This window comes from Balaenoptera acutorostrata, chromosome 11 (assembly GCF_949987535.1).
Source record: "Balaenoptera acutorostrata chromosome 11, mBalAcu1.1, whole genome shotgun sequence".
In the NCBI taxonomy this organism is placed as follows: Eukaryota; Metazoa; Chordata; class Mammalia; order Artiodactyla; family Balaenopteridae; genus Balaenoptera; species Balaenoptera acutorostrata.
Window position 1 is genome coordinate 39,443,469 of NC_080074.1, and position 12,063 is coordinate 39,455,531.

The window sequence follows — 12,063 nt, forward strand, 5'->3', positions numbered from 1 at the left end:
ATGATACTGCCTATCTCATTAGGTTGCTGTGAGAACTCAGTGAGATTTACCTATGTAACCCTCCCAAAGTAGAAAAAAGAAACTATTAATCTTTCATTCATTAAGTTCCTACTGAGTGGCAAGATCCCAATTGGAAGCTGGGAATGCAATGATGAGTAAGACAGTCTGTATCCTCAACATCCAATAACAAATTCACACTTACTCAGCATGGGTTTACTTAAAGGGGTGATTACTTTCTTAATCTACCACAAGGATTAAGACCCAGCAGCTAACTCTGATGTCAACCTCAAGAGACCAGCTTCATGCAGAGGTCGTAGAGTACAGTGGTTAAGATCAGACTCTGATGCCTGTCCACATGTGCCCCAATTTCCTCTTACGTCATACAAGTAAATCACATAGAATTGCGCTTAGCACTTAGGAGACACTATAGGACTCAGTTATTACTACAAAGGAAGTTTTTTTTTAATAGTTACTTTGATGTTTCATTTGCTTCCCAAATTATTTTTAAGTACCTTGAAGCAGAGTCTGTATCTTAGACACCTTAGAAAAATTCACAGCAACCACGAGGATGCCTTGAGAGCCTCACTTTAGCTGTCATGACCATGTGACCTAACTTTATAACAGAAACCAGGAACCATAACTATTGGAAGAGAACATTCTAATTTAAACAGTTTATAACCACCATAACTAACAGCAGGAAACAACTATATATACACTCACTGGCCTACTTGGAAAGACACTGGCACTCTGGGAGGGGGACTTCTGAGATGAACTGTGGTTTGAGGAAGCTTTATTAGAATTTCATTCACTTCCTATTAAAAGATAAAGGAAGCTCATTAAGAGGATGATGAAAATGCAATCAAAGATTGCCAATAGTTTCCTCCCAAGCTTATGCAAAGTTCCAAAGAAAAATTGGTATCAAACTGAGAGAATTTGCCTTGGGTCACTAGAGATCAGCATATCTCATGGAGAATAGATTTATTTTTGAATGGCAGGAAATAAAAGTAAATGGATCATCAAGAAGAAAACACAGACTAGACAGATAATTGTGTTAGGTCTCAAGTTTTCCTACGAAACGTTCACCAAAATGAGATTTCATTAGCTATTCCATAGTATTAGGAATTTTGGGAGAAAAATGTCACACATTCCTTATTTCACTGGTATTGACTAAAATCTTCAGATCTTTCTGAATCTCTCTTAGTGAAACTGAACTTCAGAAACCTGGATGTCTACAGTGAAAGAAATAAAATGAAGACCTCCATGTTTTGGGGTCCATATTATGGTAATGTTCACAGAGGTGAGAAATAGAGGAAGCGGAGCAGGTTTGACGGGAAGGAGGTAACAAGTCAGTTTTAGCCATGTTGAAGTGTCTGTGGAAAATTCCAAAAGGGATAAGTAGAGGAAAATTAGACAGGTGTCTGGTAGTCATAAGAGGAAAGTGGACTAGATAAACATTTGAGACTAACTGGTTTAGGTAGTAAATTTAGTGAAGAAATAGATAAGATCAATCAAATGAATTTAAGAGGGGGTCTGGGAAAGACCAAAACAAAAGAGAAATTAGGTAAAGAAATAAATGCCTACAAAAGAGATTGAAGGAGGTGGGGAAGGAATGAACAGACACGGTACAGAGGATTCTTAGGGCAGTGAAAATATTCTGTACCATACCAAAATGATGGATACATATTATTTTATGTTTGTCCAAACCCACAGAATGAACACCACCAAGAGTGCAGCATCATGTAAACCTTAGACTTTGGGCTATAATGACGTACCAGTGTAGGTCCCGGGGTTCTAACAAGTTACTACTCTGGTGGGGGAGGTCACTAATGGGGGGCTGTGCATGCCTGGGGGCAGGAGGTATATGGGAAACCTCTGTACCTTCCCCTCAATTTTTCTGTGAACCGATGGCTACTCTAAAACAGTGAGAGATTGGAAAAATAAAAAGAGAATAGTGTCTGGCTTATAAGAAGTACTAAAAAATGGGACTTCCCTAGAGGTCCAGGGGGTGTGGGTTTGATCCCTGGTCGGGGAACTAAGACTCCACATGCCTCATAGCCAAAAAACCAAAACATAAAACAGAAGCTATGTTGTAACAAATTCAATAAAGACTTTAAAAAATGGTCCACATCAAAAAAAATCTTGAAAAAAAAAAAGATGTACTCAATAAATACTTACTGAATGAATGAAAGATGGAATCAATGAATCAATGAATATAGATAAAACAGTTTTATCACAATATACATATTTCTTTATATCTACTGACCTTCAAATCATTAAGACCAGTCCATATTATTATTTGATTCTTTGACCTGAGATGTGAAAACATAAATTTTTTTTCCTCTTCATTTTTTATATCCACAAGGTGTGCAGAAATTAAAGATAACTTACAATGTTGCTGGGCTATATTCCATGGCTTATTCTCTTTGCTAATTCTATAACAGTTATTTTTTAATGCTACCCATCCTTGTGAACATGAACCTACCAAAAGAAAAATGCTTTGTTAAAGATGGATTCAGCAATATAGCATTTCATAATTACATTTCTTAACATCTACATAAGTTAACTGTGAAAACCTCATAGTATTAACTGTGCACTTTCCCTATGTTTCTCCCAAACCAATAAAAGTGCTAAAGCTGTCATTATTCAAGTAGTAAATGAATTACCACCAACTAAAACAGTTTTAAGTAGCTGTAAGAATTAATTATGCAGAATTATCATCCAATTATAACTTAACACAAAACCACAGATGTTTTTCTTTCTAAATTACTTTAAGTTACCTTTCCTTTCCCTTACTCTTGCACTGGTAGAGAACTTTTAAAGTATATTTCAGGCTTCTTTTTAATTTAGAGAACTAGACATCATGCTTGCTTAGAATTCTGCTCTCTGTTACTTGACTTCAAATGGGTTCACCTTCCAGAAAAAACTGAATGGCCAGCCACTTAGGCTTTTTCTCCAAGATTACACATCACAGAAAGATAGGAAAATATTAGCCTGTTCAGAGTAGAAACTGTACTTCAGCTCATGCTTATGCTTCATCAGTGCCCAACTCAACATATTAGGAAGATGTAAGAAGATGTTGTCTTTTTTTTCATAGGGGAAAAAGAAGAATGGGGAGAGGGAATGCTTAAATACCTTATTGTCTTTTTATTACCAAAATATTATTAAAAATATTGCAGTTGATTATTCCTATAGAGGGTATTAAAATGGGACTCTTAGCCCATCACAGAAAGTGCACTGCCCCCACTAGCCGTCTATGACTCTGTCTTCTTCTCGTATCTTTTCCTACTATATGAGGGAAGGAATAGGAAATAGGAAAACACCAAAATATTGAACACATTCACCTCCCCCTTGCAGTATTCCAAATTTGGGTCAGGTTTGATCAGGGATGAGTAATGGAGAAACTTTAAATAGGATGAAGGATTTATATATATATATATTTTCCTTCAGTAAAGAGAGATTTATTTGACTCAGTTTCTTAAAACAACTTTCTTTTTGGAGATAACAGTCCATTGACATACCATAAACCAACGACTCTGGACTAGAATATCTCTAAATTCCATAGCATACAATTTGATGCTATGTTTCTAAAAAATAACTTGAGACCAAACGAGTTAGCTCTCTAAGTCTGCTGAGCTATACTTTTCACCTTTTATTATATACGAGGGTCCATTGCATTCTGGGTATGCTGATGAAAGATTTATATTTCTATACTAGATTTTAATGATCTTTTAATACCTGAAAATGAGAATGTTCATTGATATATTGAAGTCACCAAAAAAGCCATGGAATCTATATGAACCATTGCCAGAATTAAAGGAAAGAGAACCCACTTGGTTCAGTTTAAAAGAAGTGGTGGAAGAAAAAGTTGGTTCTTACCTTTACCCTGCTAAATCCAGCTTGTTCAGTAAATCAGTCAAATATCAGAATAATATAGTTAGAAAAAGAGGACTATGCTAATTCATTTACAAGCAGTGTACAGTGGTTAATACTTGGCTGAATCGCTTTTTAAAAGCTGCCAAGTTATCTACAAAATATATAATAAATATATAAGTTAATAATAAATATCTACATACCTGTTTCAATTTGAACATCCAGTCTCTGAAATATATTTATAAAATCCAAATGCAATTGTTTAAATTCAAATGTAAAAACATATAAGGTGGCAGGTTTCAAATCATCCCACTCATAAAACATGACATTATTTTGCATAATTTGTGAAGAATTATTAAGCGATATTGACACTGAAGTGTCATTGGAAGACAGAACACTCCAGTTAAAAGAAACACTCGTACTTGTTGCTATTGTTTTAATATTTCTAGTTGATATTCCACCTAAAAGATCAGGGAGAATAATTAGTATGGTTTCAAATAAAACTGAATGAAACACAAAGGATATTGAATTACAAAAGATTCACCATGATGGGAAAATATTACCTAACTATAAAACCTTTTCTAGACTATATGGGAGTTTCTTGCACTCTGCTTAGAATGAATGAATTAGATTACAATCCACATTATAGGATTTTTAAGAATAATCTGGATTATATGTAATATCTCCACTATACCTATCTATTCATATTAGCACACACTAAATGTCAAAACTGAAAATCATATTCTTACTTTAGTTTACAATTTCCTTTAAATTTTGAAATTTAAATTATAATCAAAAAACAAAATACTATCGGGATGTGATTTTTAATTACCATTGTATATCTATTAATCACTGTAAAATTCAAATGATCTGGTAATAAAAAATTTTCCCTTTTATAATTAGGTAAGATAGCTGAACAACACATACATATTACTTACGGGTTTGAAATGACTTTTCACTTAAAATTTGTCCATATTTTATGGACTGTATAATGATGTGACAGTCTTCACTTTCTTCTAGTGTTATTATTGATTTTGGAAGCTTTTGTGGGTCTGCGAGAATCCTTTTCACATTCTGTAAATAATGAGATTCATCTGCTTAAGAAATGTTTATTAACTCTTTGTAAGATGCATTATAATTAGAGGTTTGACTTCTCTACATCTTCATAAAAAGCAGTTTTTCCAATATGAAATGCAAACATACGTAAACTATTTATTTTTACATAAAATATTACCTTTTAAGTTGCTTCTCTGTGTAGTACATAAATTCTAAAAAGGAAAATACATAACCATTCCGATGATGAAACAGTCAAATATTATTTTGATCAACTAGTTATTGAAGATATTTCATATAATGCTAGCATTTTATATATTAGTAAAATTAAAGTAAGATATTGCAATGACTATTAAATTCCTGTTTATGATGTGGCATTCAGTTACAACAAATTTACACTGTGCTCACTTTTATCAGAGCCAAAAAATAAAAGATGCCTTACTTTTTGAGCAAAATTATTAACAAGTTGGTATTTTAAAAAGTAAAATTCAGGACTTCCTCCCTTAGGAAATTCATCCCATTCAATAAAAATTGTTGTTGTTTGTTTATTCTTTGGTATATAATGGAAACTTTTTGAGATCTGAAATGGGAAAGAAAAGTAACGGTAAATAAAAATGACTTTTTTGTTATTTTTTATAAGCAAATTTACAAAAAATGAAACCTAAAATATACCAAATTATGATTGAAAAATATTTCAGTAACATTGATTTCTACACATAAATTAAATAACATCCATTGGATACTCTATTTATAAGCATAGTTCAGGAAATAACTTAAGAAAGGCAAGTAAACATAACAAAGAATGAAATAATGCCATTTGCAGCAACAGGATGGACCTAGATATTATCATACTAAGTGAAGTAAGTCAAAGAAAGACAAATATCATATGATATCGCTTATATGTGAAATCCAAAAAAATGATACAAATGAACTTATTTACAAAGCAGAAATAGAGTCGCAGATGTAGAAAACAAATTTATGGTTACTAGGGAGGAAAGGTGGGGAAGGGATAAATTAGGAGATTGGGATTGACCTGTACACACTCCCACATATAAAATAGATAACTAATAAGGACCTACTGTATAGCACAGGGAACTCTACTCAATGCTCTGTAGTGACCTATATGGGAAAAGAATCTAAAGAAGAGTGGATACATGTATATGTACAACCAATTCACTTTGCTGTACAGCAGAAACTAACACAACACTGTAAATCAACTATATACTCCAATATAAATTTTAAAAAAAAGAAAGGCAAGTAAAATAAGAGCAGGGAAATTTTAGATGCATATCTCTCAAACTAGGAATCACCAGGATCCTGGGGTCAGGGAGAAGGAAGAAACAAAGTCACAGCACACCCTCTTAGCATGTCAAACTGTGTACCTTGATGATAATGGATTCTTGACAAAGCACTTAGAATGAAAATAAGTTTGAGTGCAAAATGTTTGACTCTGAATTATTTTAAAACCTTGGTTCGTTTGTAGGTAAAGAAAATGTTAGCAACTGAGGCAAAATAGCCAGACCACATTATCAGAGACCCTTTATGTTCCCTAGATGACAAAAAAAATAATTCAGCTCCCAAGAGAATGATACATTCATCAAAATTCCTACCAAAAACAACTTTTAAATGCCTCACTATACTTTGTCTTTTACCAAATTCTGATCTCTCTCCCTCTGCACTGATCATCCCACAAAACAATTTGCAAGCAGTGAAAACAGCTGCCACCAATATGCATATATTTGTGCAGCGCTTAGCAAAGAAAACTTTTCTTAGGAACTAAATCTCATGTTTAGTGTTACTTGTCTTCAACACACCCTTTATATTCCAAAATGGAGAGACCCAATGGAATAGCATCTTGCCCACTAATTATCCCAGAAAGAGTGCATTCAAAAATGTCTTACCTTTAAAACATATTGTATCCAGAGCAGTAGAATAACTGATTTCTCCATCTGGAAAATAAAGTATATTCAGCTCAATTAAGCATGTATATTTTTAGTTTCAGAACTAAACTATTGGAAATTCTTTAGGTTGTGTGTGCGTATATCACTTTAATGTGATGTCTTTTCAATTTAGACTGCTCATCCAACCGAATGTGAAGGCATTAATAAGTAGGTGCTTCATAATATTGTCCACCCAATAAAACTGGAAAACATCAGTACTTTTCAACTAATAACAAACAGCAAAACAATTTGTTTCTAGAAGCTTCTATAATTAAATATAAAGGAGATGTTAGCAATAAAATGAATTAGGCAATTACACAAAATTACATTGCACTGTGTGAAACTATTTAAGCTTAATGGATAAAAATCTAGAACACCTACACACTGTTACTTTGTTGGAAGTAATTCCTCACATTTTAAAATTATACCATCATTATAAAAAATATTTCAAATACAGTGGATGAAATTGAAACTTAAATGGAAAAAACATTCGACATTCGTTTCAACTGAATTTATTTTTAAAATGCATTGATCCAAAAAGCTTGTATAACTTTTCCCAGGAACCTTGAGTCCCTGGGGACTTAGGAACTGTCACGTTCAACTTAAGGTATAAAGAAAAAAATAAACACCTCTGTATTTTTTTTAAAATACATATTTCTGAACCTGAAAAATATAATTTTAATAGTAAACAGGTCCCCAGGATCAATTTTAAAGCTCTCTAAAGCCCACTCTAAAGCAGGTTTCTTCCTACAAAATCCTCTGTAGCAGGTGTTCACCTCGGATAAAATGCAACCCAGTTAAAAAGAAATACCTAATCATTCAATCCACAGACTCCTCCACAAAACTGCAAAGCTTTAACCCTGTTCTTTATTCTCAGCAACCTGTTATAAGCGTTCCATTCGCGGGGTTGGGGTATTAATTTTTTCCCCCAAATCTAAGCTGTCAGGTAGAATTTTGAAGGTTTGGGTGCTGCATAATAAGAACGCCGAAGTGGATAGATCGCTCCCTGCTGCCTGTTGAAGTCCAAATCCCCATTCAAATACAGGTCTCAGTCAGGGTTTGCTCCCAAAGTGTAAAAAGAGAGCAACTGGCCACGGCCGCGCGGTTTTAGAAAGAGTCCCAAACTTTTGACCAATGGAGAAAAGAACAGAGTTTAAAGAGAAGGGCGGCGGTTTTAAGAATGGTTAGACTGGTGGGGAAAGGAAAAAGACCAGGGACCTGGAAGCCGAAGCGCGACGGGTGCTCAGTGGAGGAAGCCTGTGGGTGCCGTGTGCCCCGCGCAGCCCGCCCTTGACACTGCCAGACCCTGACCCCAGCCGCGCAGCCAGCACTTTGCAAGTTTCGTGCGCCGCGTGCTGCGCCGGGGTGACGGGGTCGGGGCGGGGTGGGCAGGGGAAGGAGCTCGCCATCGCCCCCACCTCGCGGCTGCTCCGCGCTTCTCCTCCCAGCGCCTCTCAGCAAGCCTCCGCTCCGCTGCAGCTCTTCCCACAACTGTTCTGGTGGATTTCGTTCCCGCCAGCAAAGCCCTCTTCTCTCCGCGGGGTTAATTAAGTGAAGGTCTCCATGGAAACGGTAAGCTGCAGGAAGGGAGAGGAGTGGGAAGCAAGTGCCCAAACATTGATATGTGGAGGAGAATTACAGTACATGCAAGAAGGGAGGAAAGGGTAGGCCGATTAAGGACTCAAATTGGCCTCTTAGGAGTAACAGAAGTCGACCGCCGTGGCTGCGAAGAATGCTGGCTGGGCCCAGTTTTGTGTTAAGTTCATCCAATGTGGCTGTGTATGAAGCCGCTTTCTTTCATTGGTAACAGTTGTGTGGTCTGCTTACTTGTTTTTTGTAGTGTTTGACAGAATTGACTGAACCTTTCCTCCATCCTGAGATCTTCTCAGTTAGCTTCCCTGACATCACCCTCACATGGTTCTTCTGTCTTAAGTCCACATCATCTTTGACATTTGCAACTTAAAAATTGACTTGACCCATGGTGCCTTTTTTACCACTAGGGTCTTTGGACTCTATGTTTGTTACAGGCCAGGGTTCTTGGACTCCTTAATCAATAGAATTTGATGAGAGGCCAGATAAGAAATTCAGGCAAGGCTTTATTGTTTCAGCAGGAAGGAGCGAAATTAAGTAACAGGTGTCCTTGCTCGCTCCCTTGGGGGGTGGGGTGCATGAGCTGGTTCCTCATATAGGGTGAGGGTCTAGCGGTCAGGATGCAGGGATGACTTAGGTGGTCTGCCCACTCGCCTTGGTGCTGTGTGCAGGGTGCATGCCCAGTACCCTGCTTTTGCTCCTGACTCCTCAGAAGGGGTAGTTGGGTTTTTGGTCTTTGTGTATGTTGTTGTTCTTAATTTTCCCCAGCTGCGCATGCGGGAAGTTATTTTTAGTCCCTTATAGTTTCTTTGTATTTTGTTACGGAAGGAGACCTTTGTCCAGGTGCAAGCACTGCAGCAAAGGGTCCCAGATCCCAGGTTTCAGGCCCCAGCCTGTCTCGTGATCAATAGAAATTGGTAAGAGGCCGGACGAAGAATTCAGGTAAGGCTTTATTGGGCTTTATTGGGAGTCCTGCTACAGCTGGAGGGAGTGAGTACAAGAAACAGGTGCCCTTGCCCATTCCTGCAGGGGGAGGGGGGGTGAGCTGGTTCCTTAAATGGGGGTGAGGGAGGATGGGTGGGTCTGGCACAGGGGTAGCTTAGGTGGTCTGCCCACCCCCTTGGTGGTTCTGTGTGCAGGGATCATGCACAGTACCGTGCTTTTGCTCTTGGCACCTCAGAAATGGCAGTTGATTTGTGGCCTTTTTGTATCTTATTGTTAATATTAGCCCCATCTGTGCATTCAAGCAATTATTTTTAGTCCCTTACAGTTTCTATGTATTTTGTTGCTCGAGAAGACATTGGTCTAGGTGCATGTGCAAGCACTCCCAGGCCCCATCCTATCTCACCCTTCATGAGTCGGGGTTATTTCATTCACTTTTATGTTTTTCAGTCATATTCAGATTCCCAGTCGTTCCATCTTGGATCTCATTTCTTTCCAGGGCTTCAGAGAAGTATTTACAGGTCTGCGTTGGCCATTTCCACATGGATGTCCCCCACAGGCAACTCAAAAGCATCTTTCCAAAACTAAATTCATGATCTTGCCTCTCCCAGACTTTCCTGAGCAGAGGGTCAGCCAACCAAACAAAAAAAATCACCAACTCTACATCCTCAGATCCTTTCCCTCACTACTCAAAGCCAGTTTGTCCTCAAAAATCCCTTTGGTTCTCCTTCTAAAATATTTCTTAGGTTGATTATTTCCTCTCTATTCCCACAGTCATGGGCTTAACTGAAAACCGAATTATCTTTCTCTCTGGAAAGTATGTGCCATGTTTAAGAGTTGGAAACTCAGTTCAGATCCTATGGCCCCATTTACTAGCTGATCATCTCTCTGAAAAGTTGCCTGTGGCCAAAAGTAAGCTTAAACAGTGCTTAGTAAAGTGTAAACACTTAGTAGAGTGACAACTAATATTGGTTCACTGGATTAATGCAAATAAACTCATACTTGGACTGTCTCTTTATCTGATATCCCCAGTCTCTCCTATACACTGTTAGCTAGTGTGATCTTTCTGAAATACACACATGAGCATACTTAAAAACTTACTTTGGGACTTCCCTGGTTGCCCAGTGGGTAAGACTCCACGCTCCCAGTGCAGGGGGCCCGGGTTTGATCCCTGGTACTAGATCCTGAATGCATGCCGCAACTAAGAGGCTGCATACTGCAACTAAGAGTCCACATGCCGCAACTAAGACCCAGAGCAGCCTAAATAAGTAAATAAATAAGAATGGTTTGAAAAACAAAACAAAAAAAAGCTTACTTTTTAGGTGCTTACTTCAAAGTCTCTTCTGACTCTTGGTTGCTTACAATGTACCTCTGGCCAAATTCACTTTTCCAACTTCACCTCTTCCTTGGCACCCTAATTTATACCCTCAGTGAAGTCACAGGCCATAAACCTTTGCACTTCTGTTTTCCTATAGAACTTTGTTTACATTGTAACACCAAAATTTACTTTTTATGTATTTATATATATTCTCAGCCAGATTAGGAACTTCATGATGACACAGACTATGTCTTAATTCAAGCAGTTATACATGTGAACTATATTTATGTTGTTTTAATTCCTGAGGGCCCTACATCTCTTTAGTCTTTAAAAGTGGAAAGTGTCAAGGCAATATATCACAAACGATTTCATTGCCAATGAATTAGCTTTTAGTCTTTGAGAAATATGATCAAATTAAAAATCCATCAAGGATGTTAACTAAACTTATTGTGGTAATCACCTCACAATATATACATATATCAAATCATTTTGCTGTACACCTTAAACTTACACAGTGTTATAAAACTTGGGGGGATAGAAAAATCAGGAAACTGGTCTAAAAAATAAATAAAATTAAAATCCATCAAGTGAATTAAATAAAAAATAAAGTGTATATATTTCAACATGGCTTTTTTGTCATACATTTGCTGTGCAAACAATTGCATTTTAAATAAGCAGCCGTCAAAAACACTATCACCTTCTGTAGTTTACATCAGTCTCTCCACTAGGTCAATAAACTTGGTAGCAAGTTAATCAAGGAGTTTTCCTAAAAAGCTCTCCTTCCTGAAGGGTTATCCCATCAAATAGTATGGCCTTGTTCCTGCCTTACCCTTTTCTTGACCTACGAACTTAGTTATAGAGAAATGAAGTGAAAGATTCAAGAAAATCATGGATCTTTTCTTTTGAGAAAACGGAAAGTGTAGATTTACTACAATTTCAGGGCATTTATTCTTAAGGAAAATAATTTATTTTTCAGATGGAGAAACACAAACAAAAGTCATTTAAGCAATAATGGAGATCACTAACATCTTACAACGTGAATTCCCTATTAGGAAATGTGTTGTTTGGGGTCATATTTATGTATCTGTTATGAAAGGTAACCGTTGTCTTTACCAGAAGTTGGGTGGACATATGTGCATTAACCACATCCCTGGTGGAAACATGGCAAATATACAAGTAAACACAATACCCGCCCCTTCCTCACATTTAAATTCCAGTCATTTATTCAGTCAGAAATATTGAGTGCATATTATGGGCAAGCACAGTGCTAAGCATTGAGGACTAGCAACAGGTGCAGTAAGTCCTCCCCTTCATGGAGCTTCAGTTCTAGTGAAGGAGCTGCTACGTGTT

General features: G+C 37.1%; 1 protein-coding gene across 1 annotated transcript in view; it reads right to left on the reverse strand.

Moving 5' to 3' along the window:
• The window catches only part of PTPRQ (protein tyrosine phosphatase receptor type Q), a 266,556-nt gene extending 261,075 nt beyond the window's left edge, over window positions 1-5,481 (reverse strand). Inside the window, exons 1-4 of the mRNA XM_057556607.1 lie at window positions 5,366-5,481; window positions 4,809-4,944; window positions 4,074-4,331; window positions 2,264-2,478 (exon numbers count right to left, since the gene is read on the reverse strand). Coding sequence (XP_057412590.1) covers window positions 2,264-2,478; window positions 4,074-4,209 — 351 coding nt within the window. The 5' untranslated portion in view covers window positions 4,210-4,331; window positions 4,809-4,944; window positions 5,366-5,481. The remainder of the gene's footprint in view (window positions 1-2,263; window positions 2,479-4,073; window positions 4,332-4,808; window positions 4,945-5,365) is intronic.
• Between the last annotated feature and the right edge of the window lie 6,582 nt (window positions 5,482-12,063).